The following is a 23959-nucleotide window of genomic DNA, read 5'->3' as shown; positions in this document are numbered from 1 at the left end:
ATGCGGCATCCACCAACATAAATACTAATCACTGCATCTCCTTTCCTGGTAGGCATAAGCTGACACAGTGCCTGCTGCCTTAGATGAAAGGAAAAAACCCCACATCATTGGGAAGTTCATTATCATCAAGGTCTTATATATCACTATGTCAACTTATTAAGTTTTTCTGATTACCAATACTGGATATGCTGCAATCTTCCTCTGAGTTTGGATCAAGGTGTAATCTTCTAACTAGTTTCAGAAAGCTTAAATTATATTACCAGTACCTGCCTGCTAAATCTGGCTGAAGCTGGTCAAAAATTTTGACAGCTATGTGGGAGTGGAACTCATGAACAGAGAACACAAGATCCAGAAAATAGGAAGGCTAGAGAATAAAAACCCATTATGTATGCAATGTATAACACATGATAGAACTCAAAAGTACAGTTATTGTGCACATCATCTGTGTGATTTATGGAGGAATGCTGCTGGCTGTGGTCTTCAAGCAGAGCTGTCAATAGCTGTACACATACTTAGCTGCATTTCAAAGCATATATGCAGAGAAAATGCTATGAGTCTTCTCAGACATAGAAAGAGTTTGCATGCATGTGTACTGTAAGCATGAATATCCTGGGAAATAAGCACAAATTCTAAACAATTTGGAGTGCTTTACAATACCTGCATCAAATTTAATATTTATTTTAAATTAGCCACTTCTGTGATATGTATATAATACTGTATGATGAGGGTAATTTCATGGCACCTTAAGAAGCATTAATTCATGTCATAAAAATAATTTACAATGATTTTACCACCAGTAATTTGTACTGTACCATTTATAAAGAAGAAAAAAACTCTTTAGTATGACAATAACAACAGTAAATTGGAGCCTTCTGCAAATTTTCTGAAATAAATGTATGGTTTACGATAGGACTTAGTGGGTAAATAATTCAAACTATACAAAAGGTACAATTGCAGATATAAAAGTTAAAGATGTTATCCCTGAATTTGTTAAGTAATTTACCCTTAGCTATTGACTTAAAAAGAGTTTTAATCCAGAAAAGTAACTTCAAATTTGAGAGACACTTTTTTCTCTTGCACTGTTAAGCTGGATGCAATTCACGGAGTAGACTCTTAAATGAAAGCTCTAACTGTTAGATAATTTTTTTAAAAACTTCACCAGATCCAAAATCTGATTAGATAAGAAGAATTGTAAAAGATGACCTACATATGCTATACCTAACACAATTCAGCTGTTGCATTTGGCCAGATTCAAAGGTGGTTTGCTGTGAATAGGATGTCTACCACAGCTTAAAAATAACTTATTCCATTCACTATATATATGAAGCTGAAATGACTAAAGGCAGTGGTAAACAATATATCAAAGCAATGTTTGTATCAGAACTGTTAACATTTTAGTAGTTATAAATTAATCAGTCTGAATTAATTTGTAATACACTGCAATTGTACTCATGATAATGCATTTACCCAGCAACACTGTTATGCTACCAAACAGTGCATTTCCATAACCACTACATTATTATTCAGCATTATTGGAAATCTGCAATAAATTATTGATGGTAGACTTTAGAGAAAAAGCAGCAAATAGAAAGCAAGTTGACTGAAAACTTGAGCAGAGTTTCAGGAAAGATGTGCAGTACTAAAGCACTCTGAGCACACCACAGATTGCTGTTATCAAGTACTGATCAACAATGGAAAAAGAAGGCAAAGTGGAGAATTCACATTCTCATTCTGATTGCTTCAGCAGGATGTCCAGTTGATGGGCATGAAGCTGTATGAAATGCTCAGATTACTGAAACTGTCTCACTGATGCTGTCAATGTTTATTAGCAGGACACCACATTAAGTCACATCATACAAAATCAGAATCAACCAGTTGATAAAAGCCAGTAAACACCATAGGTGTGAGCTCTGCAATAGAAGTTTAACATACAAGGCAGGGGACAACTTGCCAAAAAAAAATTGCATTGTTTCACAAAAGTATAACACATAGTTGTTACATCTCCTTGGACAGTGTAAAAATATTCTTTTAAGCTCAGTGCTGCATATTAGTTACTTTGCTATGTGAAACTGAGGTTGAAACCAGAAATTTGATAACATGGCCTCAGCCCATTAGACAGTTACCTTTAAATTTCTATATTAAAACACAGAAAAAGTAATAAGGCTTTTGTCCCCTATCTGACCACATTTATCATTTGAAAGGTTTCACCTCCTTTTTTACCTTAGAAAACGATGCAGCCAGGCTCTTGGAGTTATTTAAAAATAGTGTTAATGAATCATATTATTGTTCCCACTTTAATTTACTCTCCTACCTTTGCATCCTTGGGCTTAACCACTTTCATGAAGGCACCTCTTATCAAGGCTTCCTCTCTCTCCCTCCTGGTTACTTTCCGAGTATCGAGAAATTTCAGGTTTGTCAATTTGTGCAGGACAAAATATCTGACAGATACCAAAATACACACAGTTAAAATCCAGTAATACACAAAGACATACTTACAGACTCAATGACTAAAAAAATGACAGCCAAAAATAACAACAGCCTTTGTTTCCTCTCTGTATTCACCTTTTTCATGCAATGTAGCTTATGTGCAAAGTTATAATACTTTCTCAAATGGAGCCAAAACCATTTAACACTGGTGGATCAAACACAATAATCACCATGGAAGTGTATGTTCTCTCTGTATATTAGTGAAGTATAAAGCATACCAAGGAACAGAATAACTTGGAAATTGTTTTGCATTGCCTGTTTGGGAAAAGGAATTTTGAGTGATACCAAAGATACCACAGTGATACCACAGTGTGGGTTGGAATCTTTGGTATCACTCAAAATTGGGAGATATGGGAAAGATATGGGAAATTGCCAGCCAACTTCTCTGCAAGAATTCTTCCCATTTGTGAACACTTTGGATTTTTTATTTTATTTTCCTGAAAACACAATGATCAGCATTTGGAAGGAGAATTCCTATTTGGTTCCACCAGAGAGACAAGGTGGCCTCACAGAATACAGATTCCAGCCCAGGATTAAGTGTAGAAGCACACAGGGAGAGACTATTTATGGGAAATATATTTTAAGAATTCCAAGTTCTTATTAGTATTCATCAGTATTATATTCTATTTATCATTTCTACTAGAAGGATAGCAGCTTTCTAGCCTCACAAAAACCCTACTAGCTTCTCACTTGTGGAGGGAGAGAACATGGCAGAGCAAAACCAAAGCAAGGCACAACCATGGTAAATCCAAATATCTAATCACCTCAAGTAAAAATCGTTTGCATTTAGTCAACCAAATGTGAAGCAGATACTGCAAAGTGAGGGCAATATCAGACTTTTCCTGCCAGGGGTGTAGAAAGGTGATGATAATATTCCCCAGCCTAGCTGCTCTGCATAAAACCCAAGTCAGTCCAGGAGCTCCTCATGATACCGATCCCCTCTGGCACTGGGAGGAAGAAATTAAAGAAACAGAAAACTCTGCATAACATTTTGAAAAAAAAAAAAAAAAACAAAAACAAAGCAACACAAAAAACCCCAACGTTTTACAAGGTAAAAGTTTATCTTATGATACTATTGTCAAAACCAGATAAACATGTGAAAATTACTGTAATGCTCCCCGTTCTAAAACCAAGCAAAATTTAATGGTGTAAATAAAGCTTTCCATCAAGTACACCATTCCTCTGAAGCAACACCTTCATAAATTGTTAACAACTTAACTGACACTACTCAGTTCTGAAATGCTTAGACAATTTAAATGTGAATACTCAATCTATGGCTCTCAATTATGCCAGTAGAAGAAAAGAGTCACTCACGAAACAGAACATCTCCTAAGACCATTTTTTTAAACAAGAGCTACAGGCCTTTGAGACAGAAACATTCTCAGACTCATTCCAGCTTTGCTGGCTGCCCTTCCAGTCCTCCCTGGCATTTTGCTGGCCCTTATCTTTCACTGGAGGAGAAGCTATCCATCTTGCATTACTGGCAGAAAAGCTCTGATGACAACAGATTCTTTCAAATGAAGACATGTACAGAAGGAAACAATATGTCAAGAGTGAAGAAGAGTGAAGCTAAAAATGAGTAAAGACACCCACTAAGTGTAGGGTGAGAAAAGATGAATATTCAGGTGAAGAAAACATCGGTATTAGAAAATCAGCAAATGTTTAATGATGGAATGAAATATGCCATTGAAAAGCAGGCTGCAACAAAAATGACAACAGAATAAGACAGCACTGTCATCTATGCTGACTTTGGATCACAGCCCTAATGTCAGTCTCTCAATCATTTCAAAAGAGCTTAAAATTATAATAGCATTCCTTGATACAAATGTATTTTTGTATTTTTAAGCCATCCTGACTGCATTTCAAAAAACAGAATTAGCACTAGTACTTGTCAATTCCAGAAACAAAACCAAAAAACCCTACCCACACAAATTAAACAGCTAACTACTCCACAAGTCACAGTTTGGGGTTGGTTCTTTTTTTCAAACTTGCACTCCTTAAGCAGAGCAAGTACTAAAAAGTAGGTACCATAAATATTATCCCACTGGTAGAAGGAGGGTATAGGTGCAATTAATTCTTTTAAAAGGCGATTAAAAATGCCATCTCATTTATTAATATTCTTTTTACAAAATGTGGAATAAAAGGTAACTATGCTATTTGAAAATAATGCAATACATGCATATGAAATAGCTGAGGAAAAATAGCAAGCTTCCTGGGTTTATTTTAGCTAGAAATATCAAGATGCAACTTCAATCTAAATGTAACACAAGTTTGCCATAAAAAATACAGGAAAGGATTACCAAAGCCTGGGAATGAACACTCTACAATATCAATTCAACCCTTGTAAATTTAATCCGGGGTTATTTGTTGCACAAAATCTCTTTACTGTGATGTATGACTTAGTTACTAAGGTTATCACAGCAGTATCCTAAAGTTGCATAGTACATAAAACATTTCGGTTAACAACGCAGGGAGGTTAACTCCCACAGATAACCTACTATCAGAGGGTTAGACCAGATGACATGCCTCTGTCAGCTCTCAGGAGCTATTGATGGTTCAATCAGTTTGTTTTGAAGGTAAAGTACAACAAAAGGGCACTAAACTTATTCAAACTGTCAACAGGGACTATGGAATGTTGCTTGCAGGTAAGTAATTTTGGGTGTTTTAAGACTATTATCAAACACCAATGGCTGCAGAAAAAGACAGCTACTAATAACACAGAGCACAGCCATCATAAAATACTTTATGGCAGGCACTGGGACCCATAAATTGCATGACACATTGCACCTGTTTCAGACTTGTAAAATCACTAGTTAAAAGCATACTGGTTAATGAAGAAAGATCCATCTACTAAATTCTACATTTAGTTTACAAAGGTTCAATTAGATTAGAAGTTGGGGGGCAGGGTCTTCCTATTCCCCTTTCCCCTTTCTTTTTCTTTTTCTTTTTTTAAAACTTAGCCCTACTCCATGCATTCTGAAATGGCTGTTACTGGGTTTTCACACCTTTGTTATGGTGTGAAAAAAGGTTATTATCTTCACTGATGAGGATAAAGGTGAGATTCAAAGAGAGAAAAGTAAAAATTAGACACACCAGGAAGGTGCTTACAGATCCACTTATCATTGCCTGTAAACTGATCATCTAATTCCTAATGGATTAAAGAAATTATTTATTTAAGTTCCACCTTCTTTTGTTCAGAATCATCTCCCCCATCTTGCCTCTTGGCATGGGTGCCATCAGTCACATGAAAATAAGCTCATAACAGGTGTTCATCATACCAACAGGACCACTGAGATACGGAAAACCACTTCAGAATATAAAATTCAATGTTATTTACATCTTAGTTTAGTAAAAATTACAATAAAGATTAACAATTCATTTACCAATTTTGTATGGGCTGCATGCAATAAACATAATTTTAAGACTTTTCATACAGACCTGCCAGGATATTGGAAAAAAGGCATATTTGCAAACCATTCTGCTGAACCTTTAGTCAAAGACTATTGTATTACGAGATTCTGTATAGTATTCCAGTCTGTCCAATAATTAACAAAAACTGGAACATAAAACTGCACTATATGCATCAATATTTAATTTAAAAAAAAAAACTGCTGTGAAATATTGAGAAATATCTGCCCACAAGAATGCAGAAGTATCCAGCTCTACCTGTATCATACCATCTCTGTTTCAGAAAGTGTTTACTTTCATTTTTCTGTTTTCTGTGCCATTATATTTCCTTTTCTTAACAATCACAGAACATAAATAATATGCCTACTTCAAACTTTGAAGGACTGATTATGCTCTCAGTTACATTAGTATAAACTAGAAAAAATAAGTAATCTACTAAGCATTTAAAAGGGGAAAGACAAAAAAAAAAAGAAATCAGAAGAATTGAAACACATTTATGACAGTGAACTAGTGTCATAAACACTATGTTCTGTGATTGTTTCCTCTGCACCGCCAAAAAATGTACCCTTCTACCTCCAAACAGCATATAGCTGGCTACGGAATTTCTTCTCTAACAAAAACATTTGTTAAATACACAGATAAGGAAGACAGGTCATAAACTTAAACCAGCATCTTCCAGAAGAGAGGGCAGGATGTTGGCATGAAGTTTGTTAGAGGATCACATCAGACCCTGAGCAGCCTTGGCACTGTTTGCTGATGACCATGTAATTCTGAGGGGCTTGCAAGTCACGCAGAAATCCACACCACTTCCCAATATTTTAACACACACTGCTCTTCTTCAGAGTAACAAACAACTCTGTGAATTAGAAAAATATTTCTCTATCTGTGTAACAGTAATTATAGTTTCGCCTTGATTTACTGTGTTAGTACAGACAAATTAGGTTATTATGGACTTTGATTCATTTGGGTGAACAAAAAAATGGTAATTGCTCTTGCCCACGAACCCTTCCAGTGGCTAGTCTCAGATGGACCTTGTGTGGCCATTTGATGTCTTTCAAGCACACTTTTCCTTCCAGGTACTGGTGAGATGAAAAGGCTTCACTCAAACACTGAAGTAGCACAGGTTCATAGATTATACAGATGTAAGGGAATATCCTACTCATCTAATTAAGTTCATAAAGAACATATAAAGAATGACCACAGACTTCAATCCCTCCTGCTTAAAGAGAGCCTCAACAATAAGTTCACTGCTACTCATCATTATTTATTAACATTATTTTCATTACAGAGTGAGGACTTCTAGTCTGGTACTACTTAATGAATATATATATTTATATCACTATCCAAATACAAGACTATTTAAAATAGAAAAGCAAATTCTGTAGCAATTTCTTTTAAAAATAAATAAAACAAAACTACAATAAAATAAAATGAAACTGCAAGAACACTGAAAATGGTATAAGACCCATAATTTCTCACAACCAAAATTGTGGGATGGGAATAGCAGTTTTAGCTTGAAAAGTTAATCCATACAAAACACATGCGCTTCCTTTCTTGCTGTTATATCTTAAGAGGACTTCATAAGGTTATCATCATTTGCTCCCCCAGCCAAAGATAGCATATCTAGTACATGTACTTTTAAGCTAATTTAAAATAAACTCCAGCATTTGTTTCCACTTGCCCTTGTTTCCATGTCAACAGCATTTAATGAATGCATCATTCCAGGAAATGTCAATAAGGAGCAAAGAAGAATGAACAAGCACTGAGAACTTCACACATGGCACAAATTCTTCACAATCATATCGCTTTAATGAAAATAGGTGAGGTCACCTGCAGAATTCACAAATGCTTTGTAATACATTGTGACCCAGATGATTTTTCACAGTTCACTAACACCACGTTTGAAGTTTTCTCTGCAAACAATACACCCACAGGACTGACCAACTGTGAGTACAACAGAAGCAACCAGCAATTACTGTGTTGACTTCTGCTACTTTGATCTCTGGGTCATGACCTTTGTTTTCCTGCAGTCTTCAAAGCAGAGATTGGAGACTAGGTTATTTTAGAGGACACTGTTTGGCAACCTATTTTTCTGTGTTTCTTGCTTCCTATTGTAGCCAAAAGTTTTTAAATTTTCCTATCACCATTACATATTGGATATTCTGCTTTCCCTTGCCCTCAACACCAAAATATACCTTTGCGAAATATTAACCCAAATATAGAAAGCTTCAAAAATAAGATAAAGAGAACTTAAAGATTATTTTTAATAGTAAGAAACTAAAGCCATCATAACAAGGATGGAAAAAAACAGGAGTCTTTAAAATGAACCAAACAGGTTTGCTTATAAAAATATCACAGAAGGGAACTTTCCATTTTCATTTTTTTGTCCAAGCAAGAATTCCAATAACCCAGAGATTTTTTCATCAATTTGTTCTCCTACACATTTTAAATGTAAGAAGGAATAGCAGGGATGGCAAAAAAAACTTTTCTTCTTCCCTAAAAAAATCTCATTCAAAAGTTGCTATAGTTCTTAGACAAAAAATAACTACTTTGAGAAAAAAAAAACCAGAATAACATTTCAGCATAAAATGTAGTTTTAATGTAAAACTATAAAAGAGCTCTAGTAATGAAATGATAGAAATGGTATACCAATGGATCACCTGAAGAACTAGATCATAATTTCTTAAGCATACTTTTTTAAGCTTAAGTATGCTTAAGTATCTTAAGCATACTGAAGAACTAGATCATAATTTCAAAAGCATACTTTTTATATTTTTCAAGTATTTTTGATAAAACCTAATAGTTTTTAAAGTAAATAATATTACTTTTAACCTCTGTTTTTATGATCATTGTGAATTACTGGACCTTGAATTTTTAAAAAAATTATGTTCCACATTTTTTAACATTAAGATTTTGGGGGGTTAACAGATCTTTTCAGTTTGTTGGAATTAGAAGATTAAGTAAAGCTTTGATTTCTAGCACCTTTCTCTTTCTGGTTGAGGAATTAAATAGCCTGAACTCTAATTGAACTCAGTAGGAACAAAATTAAAGCTCAATGAAAAATGAAGCTCTGGTTCCAATGGTCATTGCAAAAAATTTACAAAAAGAAATTCCCATTCAGAACAAAACAAAGCTAGTAGTAGTTATGGAGAAGCACAATGTTTGCATAATTCAAGTTTTTACATAATTCAGCTTCACGTGAATATAATCTTGTGATGGTTTCTGATAAATTTCTAAAAAAAAATCTTAGGGAAAAAAAGCTGTTTCAAACCAATAAAAAATGCTGAAACTGGAAGACAAAAGTTGTGTTCAAGATGCTTCAGAATACATATCAAAAATGCTGGATTAGCTACTCAGAGTAAAATTAGAAGAGTACTTGTAATCAGTTCCACCATGTAGGTGATATATATTCCCCTAAAGACAGGCAAATAGATCAATTGATTGATCCATGGTTTTGGGTTTTGAGTCTAATGCTGTCTAGCAAATACATTTCATATAATGCAGCAAATAATAATGGAAAAGGATCAGGAAACTTTCATTATAGCAGCAGAACCATAAATCATTCAACTAATTAGAAGCTCATTCTTCTTGCTTAAAAGTACTTCAATCAACCTAGCTTATATGGAAAAAAACATCCAGGGTTTTGAAAAATTGAGAGGAAATAAAATGGAAGCAATGTTGCAGTTTCCAGCAAATACATAAATAGAATCCCTTCACACTTGGACATCGTGGTTTACCATGATGTGACCTGAAACTACCTTGACCTCTCTGAAATCAACATTTTTGCATTGAAATGAAACAAGGGACGTGCTTGTATTGATGTATGGCTCTGTGACATATTATAAATATTACATCACATAACCACAGAGGATGTCAATCAATAAGAAATTTTTTTCAGAGAGCACTAAATGAACCATGGGTTCTTGCCTCTGAATGGCTCCTTTAACATATTACTTTTGCTTAAATGATTAATAGGAGACATATTGTCAGAAAACATACTTAAAGTGAAAAACAGTAAACTGTAGAAATATCATTCATTTTTTAAGCAATTTTCTAGAGCACATGTCACATAAATTTACATAGAGACAGCACTATTATAGTCTTGTAAGCTGGATAGTAGGCATACCTTCCACTTAAGTGTGAAAGCAATGGGAAAATATTTTATTAAACCTAGGCTGCTCTACTCCGTGAAAACTAAAATGCTAAGCTGGATTCAAAAGTAGAATCATTAAAAGGTGAAAGTGTGACAACCTAGAAATCCTTCTCAAAAATTTGAAACAAACTAAAAAGTATATGTGTACATCTGGACAGTTGTGCTGCTGCTTAACCTTCACCATTTCTGAATGCAATGAATTCAAGCCCATAAATTCTCCATAAAACTGCTTTTAGTCTCCTCAACTTTGTATTGTTTTATCCTAACTCCTAGAGCACAGGTTGGATTACCTGAAGATAAGATCAGAGTTATATAATAAACTCTGAATACTGTGGAAGATGCTAACAAAAAGCAAGCTCAGGCTCTGCAAGGCAAGGTGACCAGCACTTCTTGGCTGTGACTTGCCTCCAAATGCCCTTCAGAGACAATGTGAAAAACGCCAGCACACAAGGACTGAAATAATGCCTCAGGTGGTAGCAAGGAAAAATACATCTAATGTCTCTTTTTTTCCTGCATAACCAATGTCTCACCTGTGTTAATGTTGTAGCTTTGAAAATTACATCACTTAGCAGGCATTCCCTAAGTTATGGATCTATATTCATAACCATCATCAGTTATGAGTATAGGGGTTTCTAGTTTTTTTTTTTTTAAATAATCCTTAGAATTTTTAGGAACATTTCAATTGGACTTACAGCATTTTATCAAGTCTCCATATTAAATTTCAGATGACCTCTTGTGTAATCTAGCTCACTGACATTGCATTATAAAGATAGTTTGGGTTTTTTTAATTAGAATATAACTGCTCTAAGTGGAGCAGCACAATATAGGAGGAGTAATTTATTCTGTGTTAATAGTGGCTTGATAACTGCAGAAGTAACTTAGCATCATATCAAACATGAGCAGAAGACAAGGCAACTGGCTATCCCAGTGGAGTGATTTTTTCTTTTCTTTTTTTTTTTTTGCCTTTCATCCTTAGTGTATGCAAACCTTGCCTTATCTTGGCCTTAAAGAAGGAAATGCCTTGAATAGGGGTGTATGAATACTCACATTCAGGAAATCCTGTGCACACCTGCTCAACTCAGACATGTGCTATAGAGCACTGAAATGTCTCTTGAAACAGGGTTCCTGAGTATGATCTCACTGAAATGGAGGCTACTCAAACTCCCAGGTGTTTCATGGCAGAACATTACAATGCTTTCAGAATAGAGTAGGTGTTTGTTTGAGACTCTGGGTTTATTTTAGTCTAGTATTTTTCCAGTAGTAAAACAAAACTTTCATGCTTTATCACATCCACAAATGAAAACACTGACCTGTATCTCTGGTAGTCATCTTCATCCTTTTCTTTGCAGACCAGTTCATTTGGGCAAGCAATGTTTCCAAGCAAACTGAGATACTGTAGTGAGGGCACAACTTCAGCCAAATGGTCCAAAAGGCTTTCTAATTCTGTTATGTGTCAAAGGTAGTGGGTTAAGGCTTCAATGACATTAATGAAAAAAGCATTTGGAGTTGCATCACTGCTGATTTAAACATACATTTCAATAACTGACAATCAAATTTAGTATGGCATTCAGGAAAATGTCACATTAATTGTTCCAAGGGCAAACAGGGATAAACTTCAGTCAGTTTTTTGGCATGGAATGAAAGAATTGGGCTGTTTTGTCATTCTTTTCTCTGCCTTTCTTTCCTAGGTGGTTCACTACAAAACATTAAAACTTTGACAAAATGATGGATGCTGTGTGGTAAAATGGCTAGCAATTGCTGGAGCCATGAAACTTTTCCAGCATGGAAACAAACAGTTAGTTTCACAGCACATTCATCACTAATATATTCAGTCCACTGGAAAATGAGTTTAAAAAAAAAGAAAAAGAAAAGGAAAAAAGTCAAACCACAACAACCCAGGTTCACTCCCAGCATATAAACGCTTTGAGTGTCACAGCAACACATTTGTAACTACTCAATTAGGATGTGCCAATTAATGCTTTACTAAGTGCAACTTAAAGACTTCAGTGTTACAAATACTTTATATGTGAAGTTTTAAAGTCTTGTAAAGCATAAAATTTTTCATTAAAAGAGCCTCTTATTTTGATGCTCATGAGGCTTTTTAACTTAACTGTATTTCTGGGAACATAAATAAGAAGGGTACACCTTCATTATTGTAAACCTGAATAAAACAAACAAGCAAACAAAGGTTAAACTGTCTTTAACCACTGCAGTACTGGAAATCACATGTTAGGATTAAGCCTAACAACAATATTCAACCATTTTCACCTCAATTTGTTAATTGATCCAATAACTATTTTGTTGTTATGGCCTAGTATGACAATCTCTAAGACTTGAAATATACATTCTAATTTACTTCAATTTATATACAAAGATGTCGCTGTGATTCTCAAAAAATACGTCATGGATGTGTGTGTGAAAGCTTTCCAATATTTAAAGATCAACTGACTTAAACAAAAGTAATAATTATGCAAAACCATTAAAGGATATTTCATTGCTGTTCTTATTCCTTCCTGCTGTTAAAGACAAACTATTGTTTTAAATCCTCAGTTCACTTTTGTTGCTATCATTTATACTTGATTTATGTGTTTCTGTTATCTTTGTTATTTTTAGCTGATGGAATTTACTTTATTTCTTCACCCCAATATCTTAAGGGCAACAGAAGCAATACAGAATGGAGAAAACAGCTTCATTGTTAAAAATGTGGTCCATGTTTTGTAAGCCTGAAATTTTAGTTTGTTTCCAAACACACATGAAGATCATGCCAACAAGTACTAATCCCAATATATAAAAATCAATGTATCTACACCCATAGTCAGTGGTCTGTTCCATAAAATCTAAAGAGTCATACTTAAATATTTTGTATGAGTGAGGAAAATGAAGGTTTGAAATAAGATCTACTAATTAATTGAAAAGATAAGAATGCTAACTTTTAATTTGGCTAAGCCACATTACAGAATGTTTTATACTAGTAATTAATCTACCAAACCCCAAGAAAAAAAATATCTTTTTGTAGCACCATATGATTTGTTAGCTAGGATGAATTACCAATCCAAACTTGTTGCTCATTTTCATATGTGGACCTTAAGCTCACACATAAACATTTTCATGGCTCTTTAAGGAAGTATGTGACTGTGATGGGAAACTCACAAACTGTTTTTCCACACATGTTCAAGTGTGGAAAAGGCTTTTTAAAAGTTTCCGAAGGCTGTTAGAGAAGTGCTTGAACCTGGCACCCTCCCTCAGCCAGGAGCAACACTTAATTTCTCCCTGCATTGCTTAAGTTGCAAAATGGCTCCCCGAGAGAAATAGTTTGTTATTACAAAAGACAGTTATTGCCATAACAGCAATCACATACAGGAGGTTAGCTATTGCAAGGCTTTGATTATATCTGGTAATTTCCTATCAAAAGGAAAAAAAAAACCATAAAAATAACACCCCAACAACAATAACAACAAAAAAAAACCCCAAGTCATTCAAAATGCTTGCTTCTTTTATGGAGTAAACATGCAGGACTTTTGCTTGTCAGTTCAACAGAGGTATTCCTCGTGTAAAAGCTGTTCTCCCCAGAAGTTTGCTGAATGTGGAGCATGACATGTATTCTAACTCCCATCTGAACAGGCAGCCTTCAAGGCAAATGCAAAATGTATTTAGAAATGTAATGAAAAGCAGTGTCAGCTTAGATATGCACAAAGTGTAAGACTACACCTCAAAAGCCTACGGAAAGCAAAAGAGAGAGACACCATATTCACCACGAATTTCATGTAAATAACAGGAGGTGATAATCTGCATTTCAAAAATCTAAATCTCCCAAATTTGGAAGTTAGTGTCTATATTCTAATATCTCATATCTTAACCCTGAGCATTTATTTTCAGATGCAAAAACACCCCCTAGAAAGTATCTCATACAAGACAATTAGCAATTATATCATAAATAAAATAATTAATTTTTCTCTTCTTTAGGACTTAGATATCTTTTCTTATCCCTCTTAAAAACAAAATGCAAGGTACAGATTGATTCTCCAAGAAGTCCTCTTCTCCTAACACTGCAGTTATTTATTTTTTCCAAAGCATGTACAAAAAAACCCCAAAAAACTACATCCTGTTAAAATTCTCATGATTAAGTATTTCTCAGAGATGACTCATAAGTCATGGTGCACTTCTAGTGTAGTGTTCAGTTAATTAGCATGTCAAATACTTATTTAAATCACAATACTGCAACTATATGATGCCACCAAAAGCATTATGTCTTTCTAAAACAATGCTAGGAAAATATGGAGAGAGAAAATCAAAGCAAATTTGAAAATTTATTGCCAGCTTCCTTTTTATGGTTTATTGTTGCAGTCCAAGCAGTGCCATATTGGTGCAATCAGAGCCAAAGAGCTGCAAAACCCTGCTGTGCCACTTCTAAGACCAATTTCAGCTCCATTCTCTCCAAAAAAGAAAACCCACAATTAAATCCATTCACAGTGCTAGTGAAAATGTATTTATTTATTTAGAGCTCTGTAAAAATAGTTCTGGACTGATCTGTCTAAAGTCAGTGTCACTGATCACCAGGTGAATTTGTAACAATGATGCCAACACTTACACTATAGTTTACTGTTTGAAAAATGGTTTAAAGTACTGTTGTTGAGATAATTAAAAAGCCTTAGTGTAGTAATCCATCTCCTAATTCAAGTGCCATCATTACCTGTCTATTAATGCCTCTTTTTCTAACAGATATCAAACAAAAGAAAAAACTGTAACAATTAAAATTTTAAAATCATCAGCTCTACAGCTCAAAAGCTATAATATTCTCAGGAATTATACAACAATGGTTTCCTCCAAAAATGTAACTTGGTCTTCAGGAACAATTAGCAGAAATACACTGGACATACTTTAAAATTTCATCCAAAAGACTGTACTAGTTTTAAATTAGGGAAGCATTTAAAAGAACTGGGCATCTCTCACAGATGAACTTTTAAAGCCTCTTCAGACTGTTACAATGTGCATACCACACATGCATATTTAGACTGTTCACAAGCAGACATACACACCAAAAATATCTTACAAATAGGCATGTTCTGACTCGCCTGTTTTCACCCTCTCTCTCATACTCAATACCACTGTTTTTGAGGTTGTCTCAAAGGCAGAAAGAACAAGCAAAAGCCCAAAGCACATGATGTGTCTTCTGTCTCTGGCTAAGAATTAACTGTCTGTGCAAGCTTGTAGCATTTTCATTTGTTTATTTTGCAGAAAATCTTGTAGCCTGGACTAAAATTCTAGTGGCTAGCCAGGACTATGTCCCCTTTAAAACCAAAGATTAGTTCCCAGGGAATATTACATTTGCACAAGGACAAAGTTTTGAACTGTGAGTGGATGGTGCCACTTGACTTAGTTTTAGGAGAACCTCACAAGCAGGGACAGTCATTTTGATGCTAAGCTATGTCTTTTGACAGCAAGCATAGCGAAAGACTATTCTGGTAAACTTCCAAGAGGTTGAGTGGATTCACACAGAAACCACTGCATGACATCTTACGAGTTCCTCTATTCCAGACTTCTGTGTTCTTCTATATTCTTTAGCTGTGTCTTTTCTGCAAATTTCCAGGGCAGACACAGTGCATGAACCCTCTATGGAGAATAATAGAAAGATCAGATGCTTTAGGTACTGAGCACTAATGCTGGCCATCCCCAAACACCAGAGCATTTCTTCCTTCCTTACCAGTATTATTGGTATAACCATATTCACACTTGTTCTTGGGAAAAACTGCAGGTCAAACCCATGCAGAAACATAATCTATGCTACGTCTCTAAATTAATTTATTCTGTCTAAAAAAACTTATCCACTTCCTATGTCACCATACAATTACTTTTTACATATAGTTTGACATATGCAAGAGAATCTGGAATTTCTTTCTGTTGACTTTTTGTCTGCTAGCAATTCTTTTTAGTAGTCACACACTCAAATACAGAAAAGTAACCACTCTTGTTCTCTCTCGCAGTGCTTTCCAAGTTGCTCCACCATTATCTTTCAAAAAGTCATTCCACTTCCCCAAAAGAGTTGCAGGAGAACTTTCCATGTTAATGAACTTCATTGACTACAGCTTTTGGAAGTTCTTGGAAGCAAGGAGATACAGTAAAGAGCAATCAGCATACATTCAAAATATTTCTGAAATATGTACATGAGAATATCAGGAATATCATGCAGAATTCCAGATCATCACATAGAAAGTCCCCAAACTGTCATTCAAAAGTTTTCTGCCAACTAATCATCTGTCATGCAGTTGCTGCAATCAATCTAACATTAAAACAGCTGAATGACACTTCTATCAGAGTCATAAATGAGCAAGATGCCTATACTTATTCCCAGCTGAAACATTTGCTTCAATTAAATTTATCACAAACATGATGTAGCAATCACAAGACGTTCCACACACAAATAGCCTTGAATCAGAAGTTACCAATTCTTCTCTGAATGCAGTATGAAAAGATCTTTGCCACCTGAATGCTTTTCCATTAGAATGTGCTAGGTCTTCAAGGTTGGATAACCACAGAAATAGCTTACAATATGCAAGTATACATCTCCCTCTTCTCTGTGTGCAATAGGATGTCACACACAGTCATTTGTATGCCACATTCTGGCTTGAACCCTATCTGGTAGGGAGATAGGACCTCGAGATAAGGCCTTGCTCACTGACTTTGAAACCACTTTGCTCAAGAAGAAAAAGGTGCAGAGTGGATGGTAATTAACTAAGTCCATATATCTCATGGAGAGCTTCCTGCATACTGAATATATGGGAAAAAATCCCATTCTGCCTACTGGAGCAGCATTAGTTTTCTTTATATAGCTGGAGTTGCCAGTGCTCTTAAAGGCATTTTAGAATCCCCATGGTTCCAAGGCTGCAGATTTGAAGACTACATTTCAATGTTATTAATAACAAAGCATCACAAAGACAAAAATAAAGTAGCAGATCACTATTTTTAAAAAAGTTCTGATATCTGCAGCTCAACTCCTGCAAGCACAGCTGTAGAACAGCATAAGGAATCGGCTGGACTGTGGACTACTTCGCTCTTCCATAGATGTATGGAAGGTGCACAGAACACTACTTCTCTCCTCCATGATGGCCTTCACATGACTTCTTTTTTTTTTTCAGAAAAAGAATCTAGAAGAATCTTCTTTTCTAGAAGAAAGATTCTTGGCTCATTAGGTACACAATTTCTCTAACAAGCCACACAGATTTCACTAAATCCACAGTTGTGGTGGGGAGAACTCGGAAGCCTCTGCGGGAAGAGTTCTGTACCACTTCAATTGTCTGTTTAGAGGGAATGGGGAACCAGGCATAATAGGAGAAATTTTGTATCTTTAAAGTATTCACTCAACCTAAACACCAAGTCTTCAGCAGTTAATATAATGAGGTTCTGGTCAGACTAGGACTTGTGTGTCTTCAGGCACTTGAGGACAATTTAGGAACAAGCACAGAGGCAAAATAAACTACAATCTATATTTTTGGTGATAAGCAAATCTGTAAATATTAGAGATTATTATGAGACCTGTATGAAGACAAATTATTTTATTCCAGAAGTACTTACTGGTATGTCATTCAGTTGAGGTACTTAATACATGCTGCTGTCAAAGACTCAAGAACATATAATACCTAAATCTGAATCAGCTCCTCTTACCATAAGAAATGTACATACTATTATGGACATTCTGCCCAGTTCTAGATTTCCCATGGTATGAAATATTTTTTTTTTCCCTAAACCTTTCAAAACCTAGAAATATAGTCAATTATAAAACCACAGAATATGTTTGTTTGAAGGGACCCACCAGAATGACTAAATTGAACTCCTGACCTTGCACAGGACATCCCCAAGAGTCACCCTGTGTCTGAGAGCACTGTCCAATTGCTCCATGAGCTTTCTCAGGCTGGTGCTGTGACCTCTGCCCTGGGGAGCTGTTCCAGTGCCCAGCTCAAGCCATTCCCTTGGGTCCTGTCACTGTCACCACAGAGCAGAGATCAGTGCCTGCCCCTCCTCTTCCCCTCCCGAGGAAGCTGTGACTGCAGTGAGGTCTGCCCTCAGTCTCCTCCTGTCCAGGCTGAACAGAACAAGGGACCTGAGCTGCCATTCAGCTTCCTCTCAAGCCCTTCACCATCCCCATGGCCCTCCTCCCTGTGAGCTACATTTACATTCAACACCTTCTTCTCAAGAAATTTTAGTACCAGCTCCTCAAAAGTATATAGAATGTATGTTAAATATACAGCTTACTGGACTAAGGAGAGAAATGGAGCTTTACTACAAAGAATCACAGATCTGGTTCATTATCGGACTTGTCTGTTTAGAAATGAGGCAGTGAACAGCTTCTAATTTTCAGCATACAGGCATGTGTGTGTGTGCATATATACACAATACATATATATATACACATACATATATAGATATATATATACATACATGTATATATGTACATAATATATACATCTATTTGACAAACTATCTTTTGATAGTTTGTCAAATTTTGAAGCTGCCCATTTGAGTAATTTTGACAAATAATATAAAGATTGAAATCTAAAGGAAATTAAAAAGTTCATACTATATTGTTCCATACTGATCTAGATCAGCACAGTGAAAAGGCACAAATCCTCACACTGCTATAACACCCACAGAGAAATAAATCTCTTTACAAGTTTCCTGACTGATTCGTAGTATCTAGTCAACACATTTAAAAGGAGAAATGAGGCTTCCCATTACAAGAATAGAGACTGCAGTCATAAGTCCTCCTCCAAAAGCAGCTTCCCATCTACCCCCATCCATCCTGATCTGCACTGATTTCTGCTGTCCACTATGTGTGAGAGAGAAACTAAGATATGTTTCCCAAAGTAAATCAGACTTTTAAAAAAATAACCATACTATATACACGAAATAAAGCATGTTAGATACATAATCCAACACTGCACAGTGTTGCCAACTCTCCTTTAGGTATTTCCATTATACAGACTGCATTTTAAAAGATTTTAAACAGATCATACATTACAGAAAATTTGAGCAATAACACATTTTTTGATTGTAATATTTTAATTTGCTTCTTCCACTTCTAGCAGAAAAATTGGTAGTGGCCTGACTGTAACTGAAATAGGCAACCAGAAGAAAAAAATACCAGGTGATTGTTCTTAGTCTTTGCCTGATTTAGAGATAAGCTTTCACATTTGTACAGTATCCAGACATTATGTTAGGAGGGCCCAAATGTTATTTACAGATGCAATGCCACACAATAAGTGAACCATGCAAAAGGAGTAGAAAGCTCTTATCAGAGCTATCAAAACAGGATATGGATCAAAATGAAGCCAGAATAAAAGGGGAGAAGAGTACAGTTATATTAAGAGATACTCAGGAAAGCTCTCATATGTGTTCTAAAGTTTACATGCTAATCCAATTTTCAAAGGGGTCAGTTTGGCTTTTTGTTTATTTTCACCTCACTCTCACTCTCTCTATATATATATTTATGTATACATGGCAATATTCCACCCACTGAAGTTTTATTTCAGATCAGTATTCTTTGCTCTGTAATGTATTTCATTATCCTATTAAATGTACATTTTTTTCTTAACATTTTTTGAAGAATTCCATAGAGAAATAATTCATTAAAAGTGATTCAAGTTCAAATAAGACCTTTTTCAAACACAGCATTAACATGGAGGAGAGGAATCTGGAAGGTCCCCGTGCTTCTGCAGACTGATGTATCCTCCCTACAAGAGATCACTGCTCCGCAGGGCTCAGGATGTTAATGATGGACAACAGTTAATTTTTCTTCTCTGGGCAGTTTGTATACAATAGGTGTTGCACAACTATTTCTGCAACTCCTCTATTAAGTTATTTGTAGCACACTACAAAATGCATATATTATTTCTACAACCTGGGTACCTCAATACTCTCAAAGCTCTAACTTCATAGTTTTTAGATTAAAAAAAAAAAAATCCCAGGACACATCAAATCCTTCTTATCATGTTATCACTGACTTTGAGAGCTTACTCACTTGACAATACTATTCTAGTCTGTCTGTGGGACCAGCAGAAACTCTTTAAAGATTACTACTGACAGGTTAATTTTTTTCCCCTCTGATTTTGTTCACTGAGTTAGTATTCAGTACCTCTGTGCTCTTTTTGGGAAGTGTTAAACTCCTCCAGGACTGCTGCCCATAGGACAAATATACTTATGTGCTTTTTGGTCTTGTGGCTACATGCACACTTCATGGTTTGCAAGTGGCATCACCACAACAAAAATGTTCTTGTACATTCTTCATGAGTTCAGATTTTACCATTGCAGCAAACGACAAAACAATAAAACCAGTTACTCAAATCCGACCCATAATACCCTGTATTAACCATAAATCTAGCCAAATACCTAGTACAGTAATGATTGTTACTGTTCAAGAAACACTCTTGGCAAATTTCCACGGCTCCAAGAAAGAAAGTTACTCTGCTGATTTTTATTTATTTATAGAGTCAAAAATAAGTGCAGAAATGGTAGAATCTGCAGTTATTTTTATTCCCCTCAGTAGGAGGATTTTGCTTTAGTAGGAGGTAAATTGTTCTCAGTTTACATTGTCTGTAATAAAAGCCTGCAGTTGAGCAGTCTTGTCCTCACACTGCAATTACAAGGCCAGGGCTTTAGCAGGCTGTGCTCTAAGACTCTGCAGGCCTCCCTTGGCCTTCTGGCCACAGTGTGATCACCCTTCACTTTTGCAAAATCATACACTACACATCTTCAAATCTCCAGATGGGTCAAAGTCTGAGAAAATTATGGGATAATCGAGACTACGTGCATAGACTTCGCAGATAATTCGTTTTTACAGACCATTATCCGTAAGCCTACAGATGAGGGGCTCTGATCCAGCAGAGTATTAAGACAAATGTTGACATATTTATTCTTAATAAACAGAAATAGGCACTAACTTTAGGCATATGGAGAAGTGACTGATTGGTTACAACTGGACTTAGCCATACATCAAAAGACTTTACTGTATTAGGACCTTGATTTGGAAAGCATTTTGCGTGAATTTATACAGAACTGGAATACCAAGAGAGGGACATGCTTTTACAGCTGCAGTTGCACAGCAGCTAGCCAATTGTGCATATTACCAGTTTCATGAAAATAGAGAAAATCATTAAAATTATTATGTGGGTTCAATTAATTTTATCTTACTTTACTTTAATGCTTTAAGAGCTATTTAAAGTATTAAAACCTGAGAGCGTTTCACTGCACGCTCTATTCCACTAGAGGTCAGCCTGCAACAGAACCCCAAGCAAACACAGGAACTGACTGCTGCACACTGAGATTATTTTCTTTCTCTATTTTATCTATTAGAAAGATTTCTTGAGAGCCATAACTTAGATCTCTCACTAAAATGGAGCAACAGGAAGATATAATGGTGCATTTCATTTATGAATGACCTGTAATAAATTACTATGAAGTATTCCAGGTGCCAAACGAGAGAATGCTTTGTCGGCGCATGAACTATATTTCACATACTTTAATTTGGCTGACACATAAAACTCATTTGACATTTTGCAGGTATTTCTTTGAAAGGATATTTGGTTCTTGTTGAGCGTTAAGGTATGGAGGTGGGGTAACCTGGGTAACAGAAGGTCATTTCCAAGTAGATTGTTGTCCAAGATCAGTTCTTCCAAGTAACTGAATGTTTTCAGTCCTTCTAGTGACCTGCAAACGACAAAGGCAACAGGAAAAATGATACTCCACTAAATCAGGGAGGCCATTATGAGCTGAAATAAATATTTTAACCTTCCCTTTCAGGAGTGGGAATAGTTTTGGTTTGGGCCTGTCAGAAGAGTGAATGACAAGCATTAGTGGCAAGGGGAGTGCTGGCACTGCAACACATCCTTCACATGCTGGCAGGATGAAGGATGCGGGTCACTTAGTGAGTAGCCAGGATCCAAAACAAAAGGCTTCAGATATGGGGCCTGCAGGATGAATTTGTCAATGTCTTGTGCCTTCAGGCACCCAGCCTCGCCTGACCCTAACCTCCATTCCCAAGATAAATAACTCTGTCACAGTTCACCTTCATTCCCTGGACACAAATTTAAGTTGTCATCCATCATTTCTGCCAAGAAATATCATACCCTGCTAACAATAATAAATACAACTTCAAGTATCATTTCTTAGTAGTTACCTTACATGCAATTTTAGGAACTGTAGAAAGAATTTTTCGCCCGTTTTTATTAACCTCTTAATTAGCTTCTTGAGTTCATGCAAACAAAATAAAATGTTCTCTACAAAATAAAATGCAGAATTACTCCTGACAGAAAAGGCATTTGCCTTCTTCCTTCTTGGAACTTACTGTCCCACTGTCAAAGGCACAGGTCACACTGCAGAGAGCAGCTTTAAAAAGGAGCATTTGACAACATGGTAGTGAAGATGATTACATGTAAATAAACAAGGTTCTGGAAGCATTCATCCCTCTCACAGCAAAGTACCAAAAAAAACCCCAAAAACTAAAAAAGAACATTTCATTACCTTGTTAAGGCATCTATTCCAAGCCTGATTCTTAATGCTTGCTCATTCCAACAGTAAAAAACTCCCTACATATTAATCAACTAAGACACACGATATACAAAGCATAGGCACAGGCACGCATTCACAGCTCATTCACCTACCAGACACCTAAAGATATGCTGAGACTGCATGACTTGACAGCTGATCTACTATGCCTACCAGTGGGAAGATCATCACTGTATCTCCTGGCTGTTTTATAGAATGTGATGAATAAGGGAGATGCAGGTTATACTATTTATTCAGCTTCCAATGACATTTATACTGAGGGGATTTCCACACCCTCCCCCAGCTTTTGGCAAAGATCGAAGTACAGCCAAGGTCCCTGTTAGAAAGTTCCACAGATACAATTACTGGAGGAAAACACATTATTAGAAAAGGCAATTTAACATTCATCTGTGCAATGAAAACAAGATAGTGCTTTTGTAGCCAGAACCTACAGACCACTTATAGATCACACTAAGACAGCTCAAGCAACCAAAGAAACCAAGTGTGTGACCTTTACACTGGGTACTGCACGCTGAACTACAAATATTCAAGTAACATTTTTGCAACACTGCAACAGTGTATTTCAGTCCAAGGATTCCAAAGTCTCTTGACTTGAAAGGGAGGGGAAACTATCACGCCATTTTGATGCTCAGCAGCTGGACCTGAAAAAATTTGCCACCTATACCCTATGGCATTTCTATATTGTTACAGTGCATCGATACTAGAATTTCTGAAGCTGAGAAAGTAAAGGCCTCTATATTACATTTTACTGAAATAATCACCACAGTAACAATCACATGTTTTTCATGTGCCTTTAACCAACAGTTTTGGGAAAAAACCTTAATTCAGCCTACATCAACTGTTCACCAATAAAAGCTGTGCTAGCATGCTGCACTGACCTAGCTGTTTCACCAGAAGGTCACAACAGACTTGGTTTTGCCAAAGTCAAGATTTGAGGAGAAAGCAGCAAACATCTTAGACAGTGCTTTCCACCAAGTACCTTTAAAAGGCAAAGAAACTCGGAGGAAGTAGCAGTGAGTTTATCAAGCTGTTATGAGTTTTCATTTCAGTTTGACAAACCTAGTTTAGCAAATTCCCCTTAAATACTCTTTATTATATAAATAGTGGATTATTTCCAAACCTCACATTTCAATGTATGACTTTGACTTGCCAAAAGAGTTCAGAGAAGGCCACCTCCTTGTCAGCACCACAGAGCCTTATGGGATGTTAATAGGTCCTTTGTGAAAAAACACTGCTTGGGCTCTGGTCAGTGTCAGCATCAAAATACACATTGTTCTTGAGTTATGTTATGCAAATATAATACTCTTATCATGAGAATCAGCAAATGGTTGGCAACTGGCAAGGAGAAGAAAGCGC

General features: G+C 36.0%; 1 protein-coding gene across 3 annotated transcripts in view; it reads right to left on the bottom strand.

The window, feature by feature from the left end:
• LRMDA (leucine rich melanocyte differentiation associated) overlaps nt 1–23959 on the bottom strand; it is a 610568-nt gene that overhangs the window by 245535 nt on the left and 341074 nt on the right. For all 3 annotated transcript variants that reach the window (XM_066555012.1, XM_066555013.1, XM_066555014.1), the window contains 3 exons: nt 21614–21745; nt 11359–11493; nt 2312–2438 (listed from right to left, as the gene is read on the bottom strand). In XM_066555012.1, coding sequence (XP_066411109.1) covers nt 2312–2438; nt 11359–11493; nt 21614–21745 — 394 coding nt within the window. The remainder of the gene's footprint in view (nt 1–2311; nt 2439–11358; nt 11494–21613; nt 21746–23959) is intronic.

Source organism: Molothrus aeneus, chromosome 8, assembly GCF_037042795.1.
Source record: "Molothrus aeneus isolate 106 chromosome 8, BPBGC_Maene_1.0, whole genome shotgun sequence".
Lineage (NCBI taxonomy): Eukaryota > Metazoa > Chordata > Aves > Passeriformes > Icteridae > Molothrus > Molothrus aeneus.
Note: the sequence above shows the minus strand (reverse complement) of the source record. Positions and strands in the feature narration are given on the sequence as shown.